General features: G+C 50.4%; 6 protein-coding genes across 6 annotated transcripts; 3 read left to right on the top strand and 3 right to left on the bottom strand.

The window, feature by feature from the left end:
* Window positions 1–113: 113 nt before the first annotated feature.
* FVEG_02854 (hypothetical protein) lies at window positions 114–2,776 on the top strand. Its single transcript, XM_018890369.1, has one exon. The coding sequence runs from the start codon at window positions 232–234 to the stop codon at window positions 2,359–2,361; it is 2,130 nt and encodes a 709-aa protein (XP_018746668.1). The 5' UTR covers window positions 114–231; the 3' UTR covers window positions 2,362–2,776.
* A 56-nt stretch (window positions 2,777–2,832) lies between these two features.
* On the bottom strand, window positions 2,833–3,923 carry FVEG_02855 (hypothetical protein; the record flags this gene model as incomplete). Its single annotated transcript, XM_018890370.1, has 2 exons — window positions 2,833–3,224; window positions 3,275–3,923. 2 exons carry the CDS (start codon window positions 3,921–3,923, stop codon window positions 2,833–2,835), a joined length of 1,041 nt encoding a protein of 346 aa, XP_018746669.1.
* A 380-nt stretch (window positions 3,924–4,303) lies between these two features.
* On the bottom strand, window positions 4,304–6,064 carry FVEG_02856 (hypothetical protein). The gene has a single exon (XM_018890371.1). It carries the CDS (start codon window positions 5,879–5,881, stop codon window positions 4,913–4,915), a length of 969 nt encoding a protein of 322 aa, XP_018746670.1. The 5' UTR covers window positions 5,882–6,064; the 3' UTR covers window positions 4,304–4,912.
* Window positions 6,065–9,214: 3,150 nt separating this feature from the next.
* On the top strand, window positions 9,215–9,838 carry FVEG_02857 (hypothetical protein; the record flags this gene model as incomplete). Its single annotated transcript, XM_018890372.1, has 1 exon — window positions 9,215–9,838. The coding sequence occupies one exon, from the start codon at window positions 9,215–9,217 to the stop codon at window positions 9,836–9,838; it is 624 nt and encodes a 207-aa protein (XP_018746671.1).
* A 299-nt stretch (window positions 9,839–10,137) lies between these two features.
* On the bottom strand, window positions 10,138–14,057 carry FVEG_02859 (hypothetical protein). The gene is made up of 2 exons (XM_018890374.1): window positions 12,140–14,057; window positions 10,138–12,081 (listed from the first exon to the last, which is right to left on the bottom strand). Exons 1-2 carry the CDS (start codon window positions 12,200–12,202, stop codon window positions 11,344–11,346), a joined length of 801 nt encoding a protein of 266 aa, XP_018746672.1. The 5' UTR covers window positions 12,203–14,057; the 3' UTR covers window positions 10,138–11,343.
* On the top strand, window positions 10,295–10,822 carry FVEG_02858 (hypothetical protein; the record flags this gene model as incomplete). Its single annotated transcript, XM_018890373.1, has 1 exon — window positions 10,295–10,822. One exon carries the CDS (start codon window positions 10,295–10,297, stop codon window positions 10,820–10,822), a length of 528 nt encoding a protein of 175 aa, XP_018746673.1.
* Window positions 14,058–14,097: the final 40 nt, after the last annotated feature.

The following is a 14,097-nucleotide window of genomic DNA, read 5'->3' as shown; positions in this document are numbered from 1 at the left end:
TATGATTACCACGTGAGAGATCCACTATTGGGTGTTGTCTGGTCAACTACCTAAAGTCAACATATTTGGTGTTAGCGTGCGACCGTTGAACTTGACTTTCTAAACAATTAACACTGCTCAAAGTGGCTTGAACCAGACTATCAAGTCAACGATATCCCCTGCCAACTAGAACAGTGACTACGCGCATTAACTGTTTGATTATCATATCTCCTTGATTCAGCGCGCATCACAATGGAAACACCACTGTCGCCTACCCAAGGTTCAAATCTCAATATCCAGACACCAGCTACTGCTCAGCGGTACGACTCCTATGAGGTACGAACAGTCTCTGCGGCCTCCGAATCACAGAGTCAGCCCTCTCAGGGATCATCCCCTTTCGTGTCTGCCCTCAACGATACTGCATTTTCCGATCAGGAGAACCATTCTCCCTCAAAATCACGACACTCCCGAGTCCTCTCCGGCGCAACTCTGTCACCGTTGAAGATCCTCACTGACCAGCGAGAGGTGAGAGATGGAAGACCAACAGATAGACTGAGCCCCAACGCTCGCAGCCCTAGGAAGGTGTCTCCCGAGAAGCGTTTTCCTGTTAAGATCAGCAACCCTCTCGACACAACCCGCGCCGCCTCACAAGAGAGCACGATGAGTCTAGAGGATGCAGTGCGGCAAAATGAAGGCCTCAAGCGCGCAATTGAGATCTTTGAAGATGAGCAGAGCGTCCTGGAAGACGGCCTGGACGATATGGACGTCACTACCGGCACCATCAACGTAAACCCTTCTGGAGAAATGGAGGTCGATGATTCCGTGTGCCCTGACGATACAGCTATCAGTACCTTTAGTACCTTCTCAGCTGTGCCCAACCTAACCATGTTTGCCAAACTCGGCCAAAGTCCTACCAAGCTGTCCGATATGGGTGGCCTCACGCCTCGGGCAGACACACGAGGTGATCCCTCCCCATCACGAACGTCGCGAGCCAGAGCGAGACACGACTCGGGAAACACAACGAATCTTCTGGAATTCACAGAGCAGCTGCGTTTTCCTCAGAGATCACCCCAAAAGTCACCGGCCAAGGGCCGGCTTTCTCCATCTCGCACAGCACCTGATATGACTGCGACGCCTTCTCGTGGCGGATTTGCCAACCTCATCGACTTTGACATTCCCCCTATGCCCACACCTCGAAGCGTTCCCAGCATCACCGCGAGGGAACTCGAGTCTCTCAAATCAAACTTTCTGTCAGAGATCAGCTCACTCAAAGCTTCATTGAGCGGTAAGGAAGCCGAAGTGCAATCGCTCAAGGCCGCAGTTGGCGATGCAGAGAAGCGGGTGGGCGAGTCCCAGGAGCAGCTCCGCGAGGAACGCTCTATCAAAGAGCAACTTACTGCTGAGAAAGAAGGTTGGGAGAACCGCGGTCGTGAGATGGAACATGTCTTGCGGAAGGCCAAAGAAGAAATCGTGGAGAGCCAAAGAGAACAGGAAGAGCTCGAACAGAAACTGGAAGAGAGTGAGAAGCGACGTGAGGCAGCCGAGATGTTGCACCAAGAGGCGGAGAGTAAGATGGCGGGTATGCGTGCCGGGAAAGACACCGACAAGTCGTCGCCCGAGAAGCCCAAGAGCCCAAACGACACCAATCACGAAGTTGAGATTGCAGTCGAGCGGGTGGCTCGTGAGCTTCATGCTCTTTATAAGAGCAAGCACGAATCTAAGGTTACTGCCCTGAAAAAGTCATACGAGACGCGGTGGGAGAAGCGTGTCCATGAGCTTGAAAGCAAGATCAGAGAACTTGTCGAGGTGAACGAACGTCTGCGTGTCTGCCGAGACACAACAATGGTCAGAGTCGAGCCCGACAGCATCGAGGCCGACGAGCGCAAGGCCCAGGCAGTCCGAGACAGCGCAGCAATCAAGGAGTTGAATGCTGATATCCAACGACTTGAGGCAGTTGTCCATACAGTACAACTCGACAACGAGTCACTGCGCAGTATGCTGGAGAAGGAGCGCGTAGAGAAGGGAGAGCTTGTGCAACTTGCCGAGGAGATGATGAGCATGCAGAGCTTTGTTGCGCAGACACCAAAGCCTCAGCCTCTGCCACAGCAACAAGCTCAACAGCCTCCGTCTGCGTCTCGTTACCCTTATGAGAGACAACATGACCGAGAGCCTGAGACTAAGACGCCAAAACGAAGTGCAGATCACTTTAGAAGCAGTGTCACTCGTGCGTCAGGACTACGCGCGCCAGGTTCGGGACTCCGAGCACCTCACGAGCGAACAAAGAGCGCAGGTGGCTTGCCTCGTCCAGGTGCTATGGCCCGTAGCGGCATTATGAACTCCATTGAGAAGATGGGCAACTACCGAGGACGAGGAGCAGAGTAATGTTGGATGGGGAGAAACACGATGAGCCTCAAAGGGGCAGATGGACGCGAAACTAATGACACATAAAACTGTATGACTGGAGCCTGTTTTTCTGCATAGCATATGCTCGGGGGATGCCGCGAGCTTGCTCTAGATTCCTGACATGACATTGTTTATTGACGTTTCTACGACTGATGGTCATGGGAGCCCGGCGTTGCATTTTACAATGGATGTTAGTTGTAGATTGGAGTTTCTTCTCGAACATAGTTGATTTTCTTTTCCTTCATGAGATTTGAAGCTTCTATCATGAGGCCGGATATAAAGTCGTCTTTGAGTAAATCATGAGATCCGTTAATATCAAGAGTTGCGATTATTTTTCTTATAAGAATCTCAGTTTATTTACACTCATATATCTCATTAAGGAAGCTTTCTTTAGACTAATATATATATATAGTATTTGCCGTATTTGTCCTGACAATGCCGTTCCTTGGCTTAGAGGCCATAAGCCTTCTTGGCCGTACCGCCAAAGATCATTGCGCGCTCTTCATCGCTCAGCGTAGCCATCCAACACATGCGTTCAACTATGCTGCACCATCGAGGCCAGGCATTGTCGGTGTTGACAGTACAGACAGGCCAGTCGCTGCCAAACATGATACGGCCGGGGCCAAAGGTGGCGAGGACAATACCGAGCCAACCGAGAGTAGCCTCGAAAATGTGGTTGGGGTCTTGGTTTCGTAGGGAGTCAGGCATCTCGGAGAAGCCACCGGAGAGCTTCATATAGACGTGAGAGTCTTTACTGAGGGTATAGACGGCAGTGCGCCAGGCGTGGAAGCTGGGATCTGATGTAAGGTTATAGATGCTGAAGTCGGGTTTGCAGAGGTGGTCTAAGGATAAACTGTTAGAATGAAGTAGGGGAAAGAAGGGCTGCACGAACTTAGCACCAATGTGACCTTCTCCTCCTCAGGAACACCATCGTGAACACGGTCAACAAATTCGATCACTTCATCGAGCTGCTTCTTTCCACGTCGATGCTGATCAATGCCAACATCGAAGGTGAAGCCTCGTCGGCCGAGAAGCTTGACAGCCTCGATGAATTTATCGTCCAGCATAGTGCCATGAGGCTTGTCCTGCAGTAAGTAGCGGAACCCTTTGATCTTCGGCCAAGCATCGCCGGCCTCCTCTTTCACTCGATCAAGATAACGCTCTAGAACCTCAGGCCCGCTTGGCAACGGCGCCCATGGCACAATACCGAGGCATAACTTTGCATCCTCGGGGCTGTGGCCTTCTCCGTCGCGCGGCTGACCAAGCGCAACACGCTTGAGCCATGAGACCTCAGCCAAAGGCTGCTCCCAGCCGGAGCCATCGACTGCGCCAGACTCAACATCATTCTTGCGGTCTGTTTCGACAAAGACGAAGCCTAGGAGAGACGGTGCGGAAGAGGTAGCTTCGCGGTATTCTTCCAGGGAATGTTGGCCGGCAAGAGGTCCATCGGGGGTGTACCAGGCGAGGGAGTCGGTTTCGGCCGCTGGGTAGAGGTGAATGTGGGAGTCGATGATGGGGAGTATGATTTGCTCGTCGGACATATTTGCGTTGGGTGATGCTATACTTGAGATCGTGTGAAGTGAAGCTCGACGAATGAATGAAGGAAGTACGTGGAGCGTGGTTGAAGAAGAAATTGAGACGCACTTAATGAGATTTGAGACAAATCACTGGTGATCTCAGGCCTCGTCTGACATAAAACCAGAGATACAATGCAATGTTATATGTAGAAAAGACGTTACAAGTACGGTGAAGATGAGTTGTGATACTACCGCTGGGCAATACATGAATGTCCAATAGATGATAGGGAGTTACCCCGCCATAAGATTGGACCCTCGCCTCCACTGTTAGAAGTGTAACATGATGGATGGGGAGTAACATTGAACCGAAAGACCGAAATCGATAGCTTTACCTAGTACATCATCACGTTGCTCTGTTACTCAAAGCCTCTTATCTCGTTTCATGAATAGATTCAATCGTCATCTATCCTAGACAGCTAAGCTATTTCACTCATTAAATCGTTGCTCATGACTGTCCTTGATCATCCACCTCATACTTCGTAATGGCTAGTCTAGACCTTCATCAATCGCCAGGCCCTGAACCACATCCAGATATTGTCTGCAAGAAACGGGATCTCATCATCAGAACAGATGAGATTTCTCATGCGTTGACATTGTTTGCTTCTGGGACAGCCTCTTTCGAGAACTCCCAGCTCACTCAGGAACCAACAGAGTGAGGAATAGAAATTACGTCTGCGCAGCCTTGAGAGGACTGCGCCGAACGGCCGCAGCATCGACCTAGCTAACGATCAACGCATCGTCGCGGTGGAACGTACGAGACCAGCTCGGCGTACCATCCACGTCTGACAGCGTGACGCAGGTCGGAACAGAGAAATGATTGCTGATATTACCACAACAACATAGGTCGAGTCATCCCGGCGCGAGTGCGCTGCCAGGGGATGCCCGATTCAAAGAATGAACGGCTAGAGGTTCTCTCAACCTGTTGCCACAGAGCCCTCCGCACACTGACGCATTTATGCGACCACGCCGTGGCGGCGAGAGCTGGTGCGCGAGACGGAGCCTTCTTCATACTCATACTCGTCTTCACTGCCACTAGAGCAGATGGAGTCACTATCGTCATCGTAGCCACAGCGGGATCCGCCGCAGTCGAGCTTGACACGCTCGCCCTTGCGAGTAATACCATAGCGCTCGCAAGTGCAAGAGCTGACGTCGGATCCGGGGGTGCTGTAGCCAGAGAGGGACGAGTTGGGTGAGGAGCTGTCGGAGCGGTAGGACAGAGAAGAACCACTGGAGGAGATTGGCGATGTACTGAAGTCAGTGATGAACTCGTCCTCGATGTTGGCGCTGCCGAAGCGGTCGGCAAGCTCCTCAAGTTCCTCATTGTCGTAGTAGGAAGCATCCAAGATGTGCTTAGTCGCATGGGGAGACATGGGCTTGGGGGCCTGGATCTGAGAGATTGATAGGGGGCGACCCTTGGGGATGTCAACTGAGAGCTTAGAGCTGTGGCGTGAGGATCGCGAGGATCGCGACTCCTTGTCCTTGGAGGAGTGAGAAGAGCTCTTGCTGCTGGAGGAAGACTTGTGCGACGATGACTTGGATGAGGACTTGGAAGAAGAAGAAGAAGAAGACGACTTGGAGGAAGACTTGGAAGATGAAGAGCGGTGGGACGAAGACTTGTGGGAGTCGGTGGGAACGTCGAGAACGTTCAGCTCACGGCCAGTGGTGGGCTCGATGGTTGAGGTGACGCTAGGGTTGTGGGCAACATGGTAACCATCGATGATGTAGTAGTACCAGTATCGTTGGCCAGCCTCAAGAGTTGAGTTCTGGAATCGAAAGGTGCCCTTCCAGGAGCCGGACTTGGAGGAGGACTTGTCCTTGGACAGAGGGAGCTGACCGACATAACCGTCCCAAGAGCCGAGAAGGTGGACAGTCTTGACGCCAGAGGAGACGCGGAGAGAGAAGGAAAGTTGAACAGCCGACATTTTGCTTTGAGTTGATTTGATTCAATTATGCGTTTGGGTTGTTTGGTGAGTCGATGATGCGAACAATGAAAGTTTGATCAATGCAATATTGTTTGATAGTTGGCGCGAGCAAGTGAAATCCGTGATTTCTGTAATTAGATGATTATAACAGGCGGGACGAGCAGTAAAAAAATAAATAAAAAAGCAGGATAATTGTTCAAGGGCTGATGTCTCTAAGCTGGCCAGCAACTTATTGAGTAGGCTTTGGAGTTGACGGATATCTTTGATTAGAGACAACGAAAATTAGAAAGATAGTAGTAGAGACCGGCTCCACAGTGAACAACGAAAACACAAAGGGGGGAAGGGTAAGAGACCCAAGAACAAAAACAGGATTTGCGATTGAAAAGGACTTGCTGAGGAAGAAGAGAAAAAAGAAGAAGAGAGGCTTTGGGGGTGGGTGTTGGTCCTGTTTATAAGGAACGGCCGTGTACAGCGACCACAGCCATTCTGCCTGGATCCATGGATCCAATATCCATCCATTCCTTACCCATCATCATGTGGATGGACAGATAATTGTGATGGGCCCGATGTATTGATTGACAATAACATCTGTTGCCGTCCGTGTGAATTACGAATTACGCCCACACATACACACGCACAGATTTACAAGAAACAAGGACTCTTCAACTACAGAGACAGCCAATCACGGGCTGCAGACAAGGAAATGCCGAGTTCATGTCATCTACTATCACTCGACCCATCACAATTGAACGGTTCCCTCTTCCCTCCCGGGACAAGCGTGGGCGGTTAAGCAAGTGTGGATCAACTAAGTGCGTGCATCAAAAGTGGGACACAACCCATGCTAAATGCTGCGATATTTAGAAGCAGTCCCAGAGCGGGGGGAAACACTGCGCCAATCAGGAACCCATTACCGCTAAACAGGCAAACAGGCCCAAAGAGCGACCTCCGTAGAGCGTCTATTCCAACGCCGTCATTGGCTTGTGGCACCGCTAGATCCAACCTCTCGTCACGCTGCAGGCCTGGCCAATTACCAACAGTCGTCAACCACATCTCACATCAACCACTTGCATTTCAGCCATGCAAGGACGCAACATCAGTGTCATTTCTTGTACGGCCTAGACACCAGATTTGTCGGCTCTCGTGGCCTCAGCAGTACATTGCAATCTATGGATCATGCAAATGCCTACTTACTGTATGCTCATCGCACATCGCATCGCATCGCCTTGCCTCGCATCTGCCTTAATGTTCTGCCTCTGACTTGCACCGCACCGCTTGAAACCTCTGGCCATTATTGGGCCGCTCTCTAGTCGGGCGAACTGTAGTGCAACCCTCGAGTTCATGCGGCCGGCTTGAAGAATTGGACGAGTCAATAATTGACTCACTACCTTACCTAGATGGATTTGCTCTCAGAATCACGGCGGAACTGTATGCTCCGCTGTTGTCGTATTGGCGATAGCATGTACGCCATATCATGCTTCAGATGCAAGTCGACAATGGTAGTGTGGATTTGCCGCGTCTGCGCTACGCTTACAGAGGTACTGCACATGGCCCAGAAGAGAGAGGTATGCGAATTGGCGGTGGCCTTCACCTACAAGGTACATACATACCTATCGAGGCCTCGTCTATCTGTATCCCCCTACCTACCTATCCAGCCACCTCTACTCGCATCCCCTACAGGCTCCTCATTCGTATGCAGACTGAAATCTCTGATAACAAGCCACGGGCCATCATTGAGATGACCTTGGCTCATAAAAAAATGAAATATGCCAAGCCAGGTTCCCGTTCGATAAGCATAATGGGTCTAAGCGTACTATCCCCATCTCCCCCTCTACGGCCCGTCCGCGTGTGCCAGATGCCTTCTACCTTCCCGGGTCTAGCATCGGTAGCATCGGTCCTCTCTAATCCATCTCCATGCATGCTATGCCTTTTAGTTTCGGCGGGTATGTGAGGTCCGTCACACATACACGAAGTCACCCACCACCGAGTGACTCTATTTACAAGGTTAGGACTGAAGTCCCAAACGACAAAAAGGCTCAGACTGTATTAATACAATACAGTATGGACTCAGCAGGCACTTTGGACACTTTATTTTTGCCCCCTGATATAATCACCAAGGTACTTCTGTAAGTCTTCTGACACCGCGAGAGGCCAGGGTAAACCAAGTTGTTCCCCGTGATGGCTGCCTTTTGAAAGAGGGGGACTTCACGATAGGCACAGCTGAAAGTTCCCCGTTGCGGAACCTCGGTCAGAGCGTGACCTTTCCTCTCCTTGATCGAATGAGTAATCGGTATGTCGAGCAGCGAGTCTGGGCTCTTGTCATTCTAATTGATACTGCATTGACAGTATAGCAACTTGCTTTCCCACAGCGCATGGCAATCACTTGGCACAAGGTTACACTTAGGTGGCCTTGTATGCCACGAACTTTCTTTCGGATAACATTTTTTTGCTCGTATCAATATGCTTTTGTCCTGGGTGCATGAAGAATAATACCCACACATGGATACGCTGCATAGCATAAATTCAGTGTATCTAGCATAATCATAACAGCCTACAAGTGACGAGTAATGTTAGGCTTTGACAGTATACTGGATATCTATTATTAGACATTTGAATCATGTTTCAGCTGAGTCAATGCCTATATCGTGGCACGAGTTGAGATTCATGCACTCATATACAGGACCTGACTTGGTACATATAGATACCTAGGAGGCATTTAGGCGGGCAAGCGGTGAAATGTGGGCAAAGGGCTGCAGTTCCAGGCAAAAACTTTGTGTTCCTGGTGGATCATGTTTCTTGAAGGAAGCAAAAGAAGGAATAGAGGTGCTGGTAATCATCAAATGAGAGACCACAGTTAAGACCTCTGTCGAATAGTTTGTCTGGCGGGAATGAAACACAGGTGACTTTATTCATGAGGTATGAGTCCCATTTGGAATTCCGGTGACCTGTCACGTGGGGACCCGTTTTGTTTCCAGATTATCCTTCATTCACGTCGGGCCGTCGCGTCGTCCTCTGGACAAGCGTCATATATTCGACCTCAGGCATCTGTTTGGACTTCCTCTCTAAAGATTGCGTTATACGATCCTTACAGCAGATACTCAAATCAGAGTGCTGGGTTACAAAGGCTGGTAGGAGTACCATTTCGTGTCTAGGGTCAGTTTTGATGGCATAGAATCTTAGGGTCTTAATTTCGATCCTCCACTATTCCGTGCTTCAGTCATCCTCCGGACAATTCCAGGTTACCATAAGATATTGCGACACGTTTCCTCTATTGGAAACGCCAAATCTACCGTCTTACTTACAGGCATAGCCATCTCAGGTTACAGACTTCACATAATGACTACCCAAGACTGGTCAGTTGATGACGTCCTTATTGGCAAAGTGACAAATTATGTTGAGGAATATATGTCCAAGTATGACGCATCGCACGACTTCAACCATATCAAGCGTGTCCTCCGTCTCTCGCAGCATATCCAGTCTCGTACCCCTTCAACACGCCAAGATCTGGTCACGCTGGCCGCACTGCTCCACGACGTTGGCGACAAGAAGTACCTCCGCCCCGGCGAGGACCCTTCTCGCATGGTAGCATCCGTGCTCGTGTCCTTTGGTGCACCGCAGGCCCTTGCCGACACCGTCCAGGCCATCTGCCTCGGCGTCAGCTACTCCTCCGAAGTCAAGGACCCGGCGCGGACACAGGCGCTTGTGGGCAAGTATCCGGAGCTGGCCGTTGTTCAGGATGCCGACCGCCTAGATGCCATTGGCGCGGTAGGCATTGCGAGGACGTTCGCATTTGGAGGTGCCAAGAGTCGGACATTGGAGAACACTATGGAGCATTTTGATGACAAGCTCCTATTGCTCGAGGGCATGATGAAAACAGAGGAAGGGAGGAGGATGGCTAAGGAGAGGACGGAGAGGTTACGTTTAATGAAGGCATGGTGGCAAGAGGAGACTAGCGAGTAAAGTGGTTTTTTGAACGAGTTATGAATACCCGAAGTCAAGGAAACAAAACACCGCCTTAGTCGAGTACAGTTAAATATGGATGGCATCTTACACTTCTAGACTTCCCATACCTAGGTATAGACTAAAAGCACAGTCAGTCTGGTCGGCTTACGTCCCCGCAAGCCTTACGAGAACCCTTACGAGAGACCTTACGGCTTACGAGCCAATTGGCTCTCTTGTACTCGACCAAATCGGTGGATCTACGTCGACTGTGTTGGCTGTCTCACATGAGAACCTTTACGGATTGGGAGTTTGTAGTACAGGCAAGACATCAGGTCGGAAGATCATTCGCAAATAGGGAGGTACATAGAGCAGGGCATAGCCATTCATTATCGTGAAGGCTACCACTTCGGTTTTTCATTATCCTCGTCTTCACTCACTCCGCATACTTGACGACACAGTACTGAACCCTTTACGATGGCTCCCCTGCGGCCCGTTACAATGGAAACGCTCCCCACAGAAATCGTTATTCAGATCCTTGACAACCTCCAAGCCCCGGCTCTTAAGCAAGTCCGTCTGGTGTCCCGGTTCTTCAACACCATACTTGCAAAGAGAACCTTTGAAGTACTTGTATCATTTCTTGATCCGGTCGTTGCTCAAGACACTCTTATGACGATCGCGCGAGACCCAGAACGACGCCGTCGGCGACCGTCGATCTGGTCACCAAGATGCGGCGTGCCGCAGAACCTACACATTGACGAATCATTCCTAATGGCGCTGTGGGCTGGCTTGCGTGGACAGTCATGGGCTGTGGAAATGGGTGCAAATGGGGTCAAGATGGATATAGATAACTGGCAGATCGGAGTGGGGAGAAGGATACGCAAAGAGGAGGTGGGGGAGGTTATGTTTCGATATGCGCTTTATTTGAGTTACATGAGTGACTGTGAAAACGAACAAGACGTGCCACAGGCCTGGGTTTTCAATACGTTCTGCAGCAAAGCATAGCACTGAGTCGTTGGCGCTTTAGGTTTCATGTTTACCGAATGCTTGGACGTCGGACCTAAAATACGAGACAGTATTCCATATCCTCAGACCCAGTAATGATTTTATGTTTCAGATGAGTTTTGCTTTAGTGCAGCAAATCAAGATCAATGGAAGTGGAATAGTATATGTGTCTAAGCAACCGTATATATTTAATATAAAAAAAATAAAAAATAAAAATAAAGCACCCTTTTAGGTATAATGTGAATCAAAGTCTAGTCTAAATGAATGGTCGCTAGTATTAAATGTAGAAATTAGTATATATAAGTCGTGTGCATGTGCTTTCGGATCTCATATAATGCATCCCCAATCCCGTCATCGCTAGGCCCAATCCATTGGTATCCATAGCGGAAATAACCCCAGTGTGTAAACGCCGTTCGCTTTCGCAAACAAAATCAAATCATGCCCAAATGCTATGCTTTCATGCATCATGTAAGGATCGTAAGAAGTTTGTAGACAAAAAGGTGTTGTGGTTAGTGCCCATCTTAGATCAGATAGGCGGCGGCGAAGCCAACGATAGCGAGCAGGCCAGTGACGGCGTTCATGTGAGCTCCAGCAGTTTGGACAGTCTCGGGAACATCAGAGGAAGTCGAGGGCTCGTGGTCCTCGGATTCAGAGCCACCGTTGCCTCCCTTGCTGCCGCTGCCGCTGCTGCTGCCACCATGGGATCCGCTGTCAGTGCCATCATCGTTGCCGCTCTCTTCACCCTGAGGAGTCTTTCCACCATGGGTACCGGGATAACCGGGTGTGGTTCCATTATGGTAGACGGGAGCACCACCAGTAGGAACAGGGTGATAGGTATGAGGAGGAGGGTTGACAGCAGTAGCGTTGTGGCCATGGTCCTTGGGAACGGTGTAAGTGATGGTCTTGGTCACGCTCTGGCCAGGGTTGGTAGGATGAGGGTAGGCGTATGTCTGAGTCTTGGTGATAACATCCTGGCCCGGGTGAGTAGATACAGGCTCATGAGGCTTGGGCTCAGTAGGGTTGGGGTAGACAGGCTCATGAGGCTTGCTGGGCTCAGTAGGGACCTCAGTGACAGGGCAGACAGTTGTGGAAACGGCGATGGTCTCGGTAGTGACATGGCCCACGGGGCAGTCGACAACAGTAGGGGGGCACTGGGTGATGGTATAGGTCTTGGTGCTGTAGACCGTGCTGGTAGTGTACTCAGTAGGCTTGGTGACGTTGGCTGGGTGGGTGTAGACAGTGGTGAAGCCAACAGAAGGCTAGGTCATGTAAGTCAGTACAAGTTTCGAAACCTCAACAGTATCCATTGCAACTTACGTTCTCGTAGTGAGCGCTGGCGACAGCCGCAGCAGCAGCGACGATGATTCCCGAAGACCTCATGATAGTGGTTGGTGTTTAGTGGTTGTGGTTGTTTAAACGAATGTACTTTGTCAAGGTATCTAGATCCTAGATCGACAGAGCTAATCTTTGAACGAAGGACGATGGTGTATATGATGAGAGAAGGGGCTGAAGGCGAGGCAGAGCATTTCTTATATCTCGTCGACCTGGTGGCCTAATTTGTTGGGTAGGTAAGCGAGATAGAGCGGAGCCGACTAAAGTCTTCGTCAACTCGATTCTATTCCAAGCCAATGACGAGACTAGCTCTTGGAGCAGGGCTGATGATAAGCCCATGGCGAAGTGGCTGTTGAAAATGGCGATATGGATACGAGGTGTGGGTTGTCTGGTGCCAAGACCCTGGATCTCCGTATTGCTGACAGCTGTAAACCACCATTCACGGCACTCCCCCCATGTCCCAAAGAGGAAGACAGACCCAAAAGAGCCATGTTACTTCCTTGGCTCTCGTTATCGTCGTCAACCAGCAGCGGGCCATGCCATGTCCACAGCTACTGCACCTAGCAAAGTCTAGAGCAAATCTCTGCATACAGGACCCACGGTGATGGCAGTTGGGCTCACCAAGCTTACCATTTCAAATTCTGTCTTGACCTGACCGTCAAGAGCAATCCAAAGACTTGGCTGGCAATGCACCCCGGTTGGAGAATTTCGTATATACAGTACAGCGGCCGGAGGGTCCAGAACGGAGTGGCATAACCAGAAACCTAAGCGCATGTGTGGCTATGTCAGTATGTAACGATTCGATCTCGTGGGAAAGCTTAAACATCCAGTTGACGATGGCGGACGTAACGTCGGGTCAATCAGATGTGTAAGGCTGCCACCACGAATTGACAAGGGCTATTCTTGGAAAATGGCGCTCTGTTGCCCAAGCTAGCGGTCCGCCACCTGCCCTATGCCCAGCGCCGGGGTTGCCGGGCTACGAGTATGGAGCCCGTCCATCTGAGCTGAGCCTCAGAGCAGGCTGGCAGGTCCCCGGATTGCTGGTAGAAGCAACCGAAATAGCTGGAATGTTTCAACGGCCTCCAGCGTCTGATGACTTCATCGTGGTTTAACCTCCGAATCTCGTGCTCTCCGAATCCAAATTTGGATTATGGATCCCCCAAACAGATCTCCATGGGTGACCTAGGTATGTATGTTTAATCGGGTGATTGAGTGACGCAGTCTGGAGATGCATCGGTTCTTGTCATCATCCATGCAAATCAAGAACACGACCAATTGCTGAGTGATTGTGACTCAGTGGGCAAGTGGCCATTACCAATAGCCCAATAGCCAATAGCCAATAGCCCTCTCTTTGTAACCTCTCTTTGCCCTTCCCTTTTACAAGGTGCGGCCGTCTGTTCCATCTCCATTCGGACATCAATTCGATATCAGTTTGCTGATTCGTATTGATCACACCCTTTCTTTCTTTCCCTTGCAGTATCCTTAGAAAATGAAAAAGAGAACCGGTGACGGTCGGCAACTCTCATTGGCAGGGGTGCGCAAAAGGCTAGCAAAAACTTTCTCAAAGTAACGTTGCCAGGGTTGTGCAAACTTACCAGCTTCAAAGCTACCCGTCGGGACCTAGGGCTTTGTGGCTTGCCCTTAGCATCATAGCCACAGCCTCATCGGCACTCAGCCTCAGATTCTAGCGTCAGGCCCCATCTACCAGTAACCTTTAGGGAACTGGGCCTGGCGACGTTGATAAATATAACGTGAAGCCTCCGTTCGGGTTCGCAACAGGGCCTCCGGCTCTATTGTGGGAATCGGCCCATGGAGAAATCCGTGATGAACAGTAGGTTTGACTTCACCATCGGTTCGCAAACGCCACATAACGTGAGCTGTTCGTCTAGCCTTTATTCAGGTGACATCGGCGCGTCAACATTCTGCGGGTATGGCCAGGACAG

Source organism: Fusarium verticillioides, chromosome 5, assembly GCF_000149555.1.
Source record: "Fusarium verticillioides 7600 chromosome 5, whole genome shotgun sequence".
NCBI classification, from domain to species: Eukaryota; Fungi; Ascomycota; class Sordariomycetes; order Hypocreales; family Nectriaceae; genus Fusarium; species Fusarium verticillioides.
Note: the sequence above shows the minus strand (reverse complement) of the source record. Positions and strands in the feature narration are given on the sequence as shown.

Bases quoted from the DNA above. Each gene is read 5' to 3' on its own strand.
- FVEG_02854 (XM_018890369.1), top strand. From the start codon at position 232: ATGGAAACACCACTGTCGCCTACCCAAGGTTCAAATCTCAATATCCAG.
- FVEG_02859 (XM_018890374.1), bottom strand. From the start codon at position 12,202: ATGAGGTCTTCGGGAATCATCGTCGCTGCTGCTGCGGCTGTCGCCAGC. The intron at 12,082-12,139 runs GTAAGTTGCAAT...TACATGACCTAG, and splicing joins CCAGCGCTCACTACGAGAAC to CCTTCTGTTGGCTTCACCAC.
- FVEG_02856 (XM_018890371.1), bottom strand. From the start codon at position 5,881: ATGTCGGCTGTTCAACTTTCCTTCTCTCTCCGCGTCTCCTCTGGCGTC.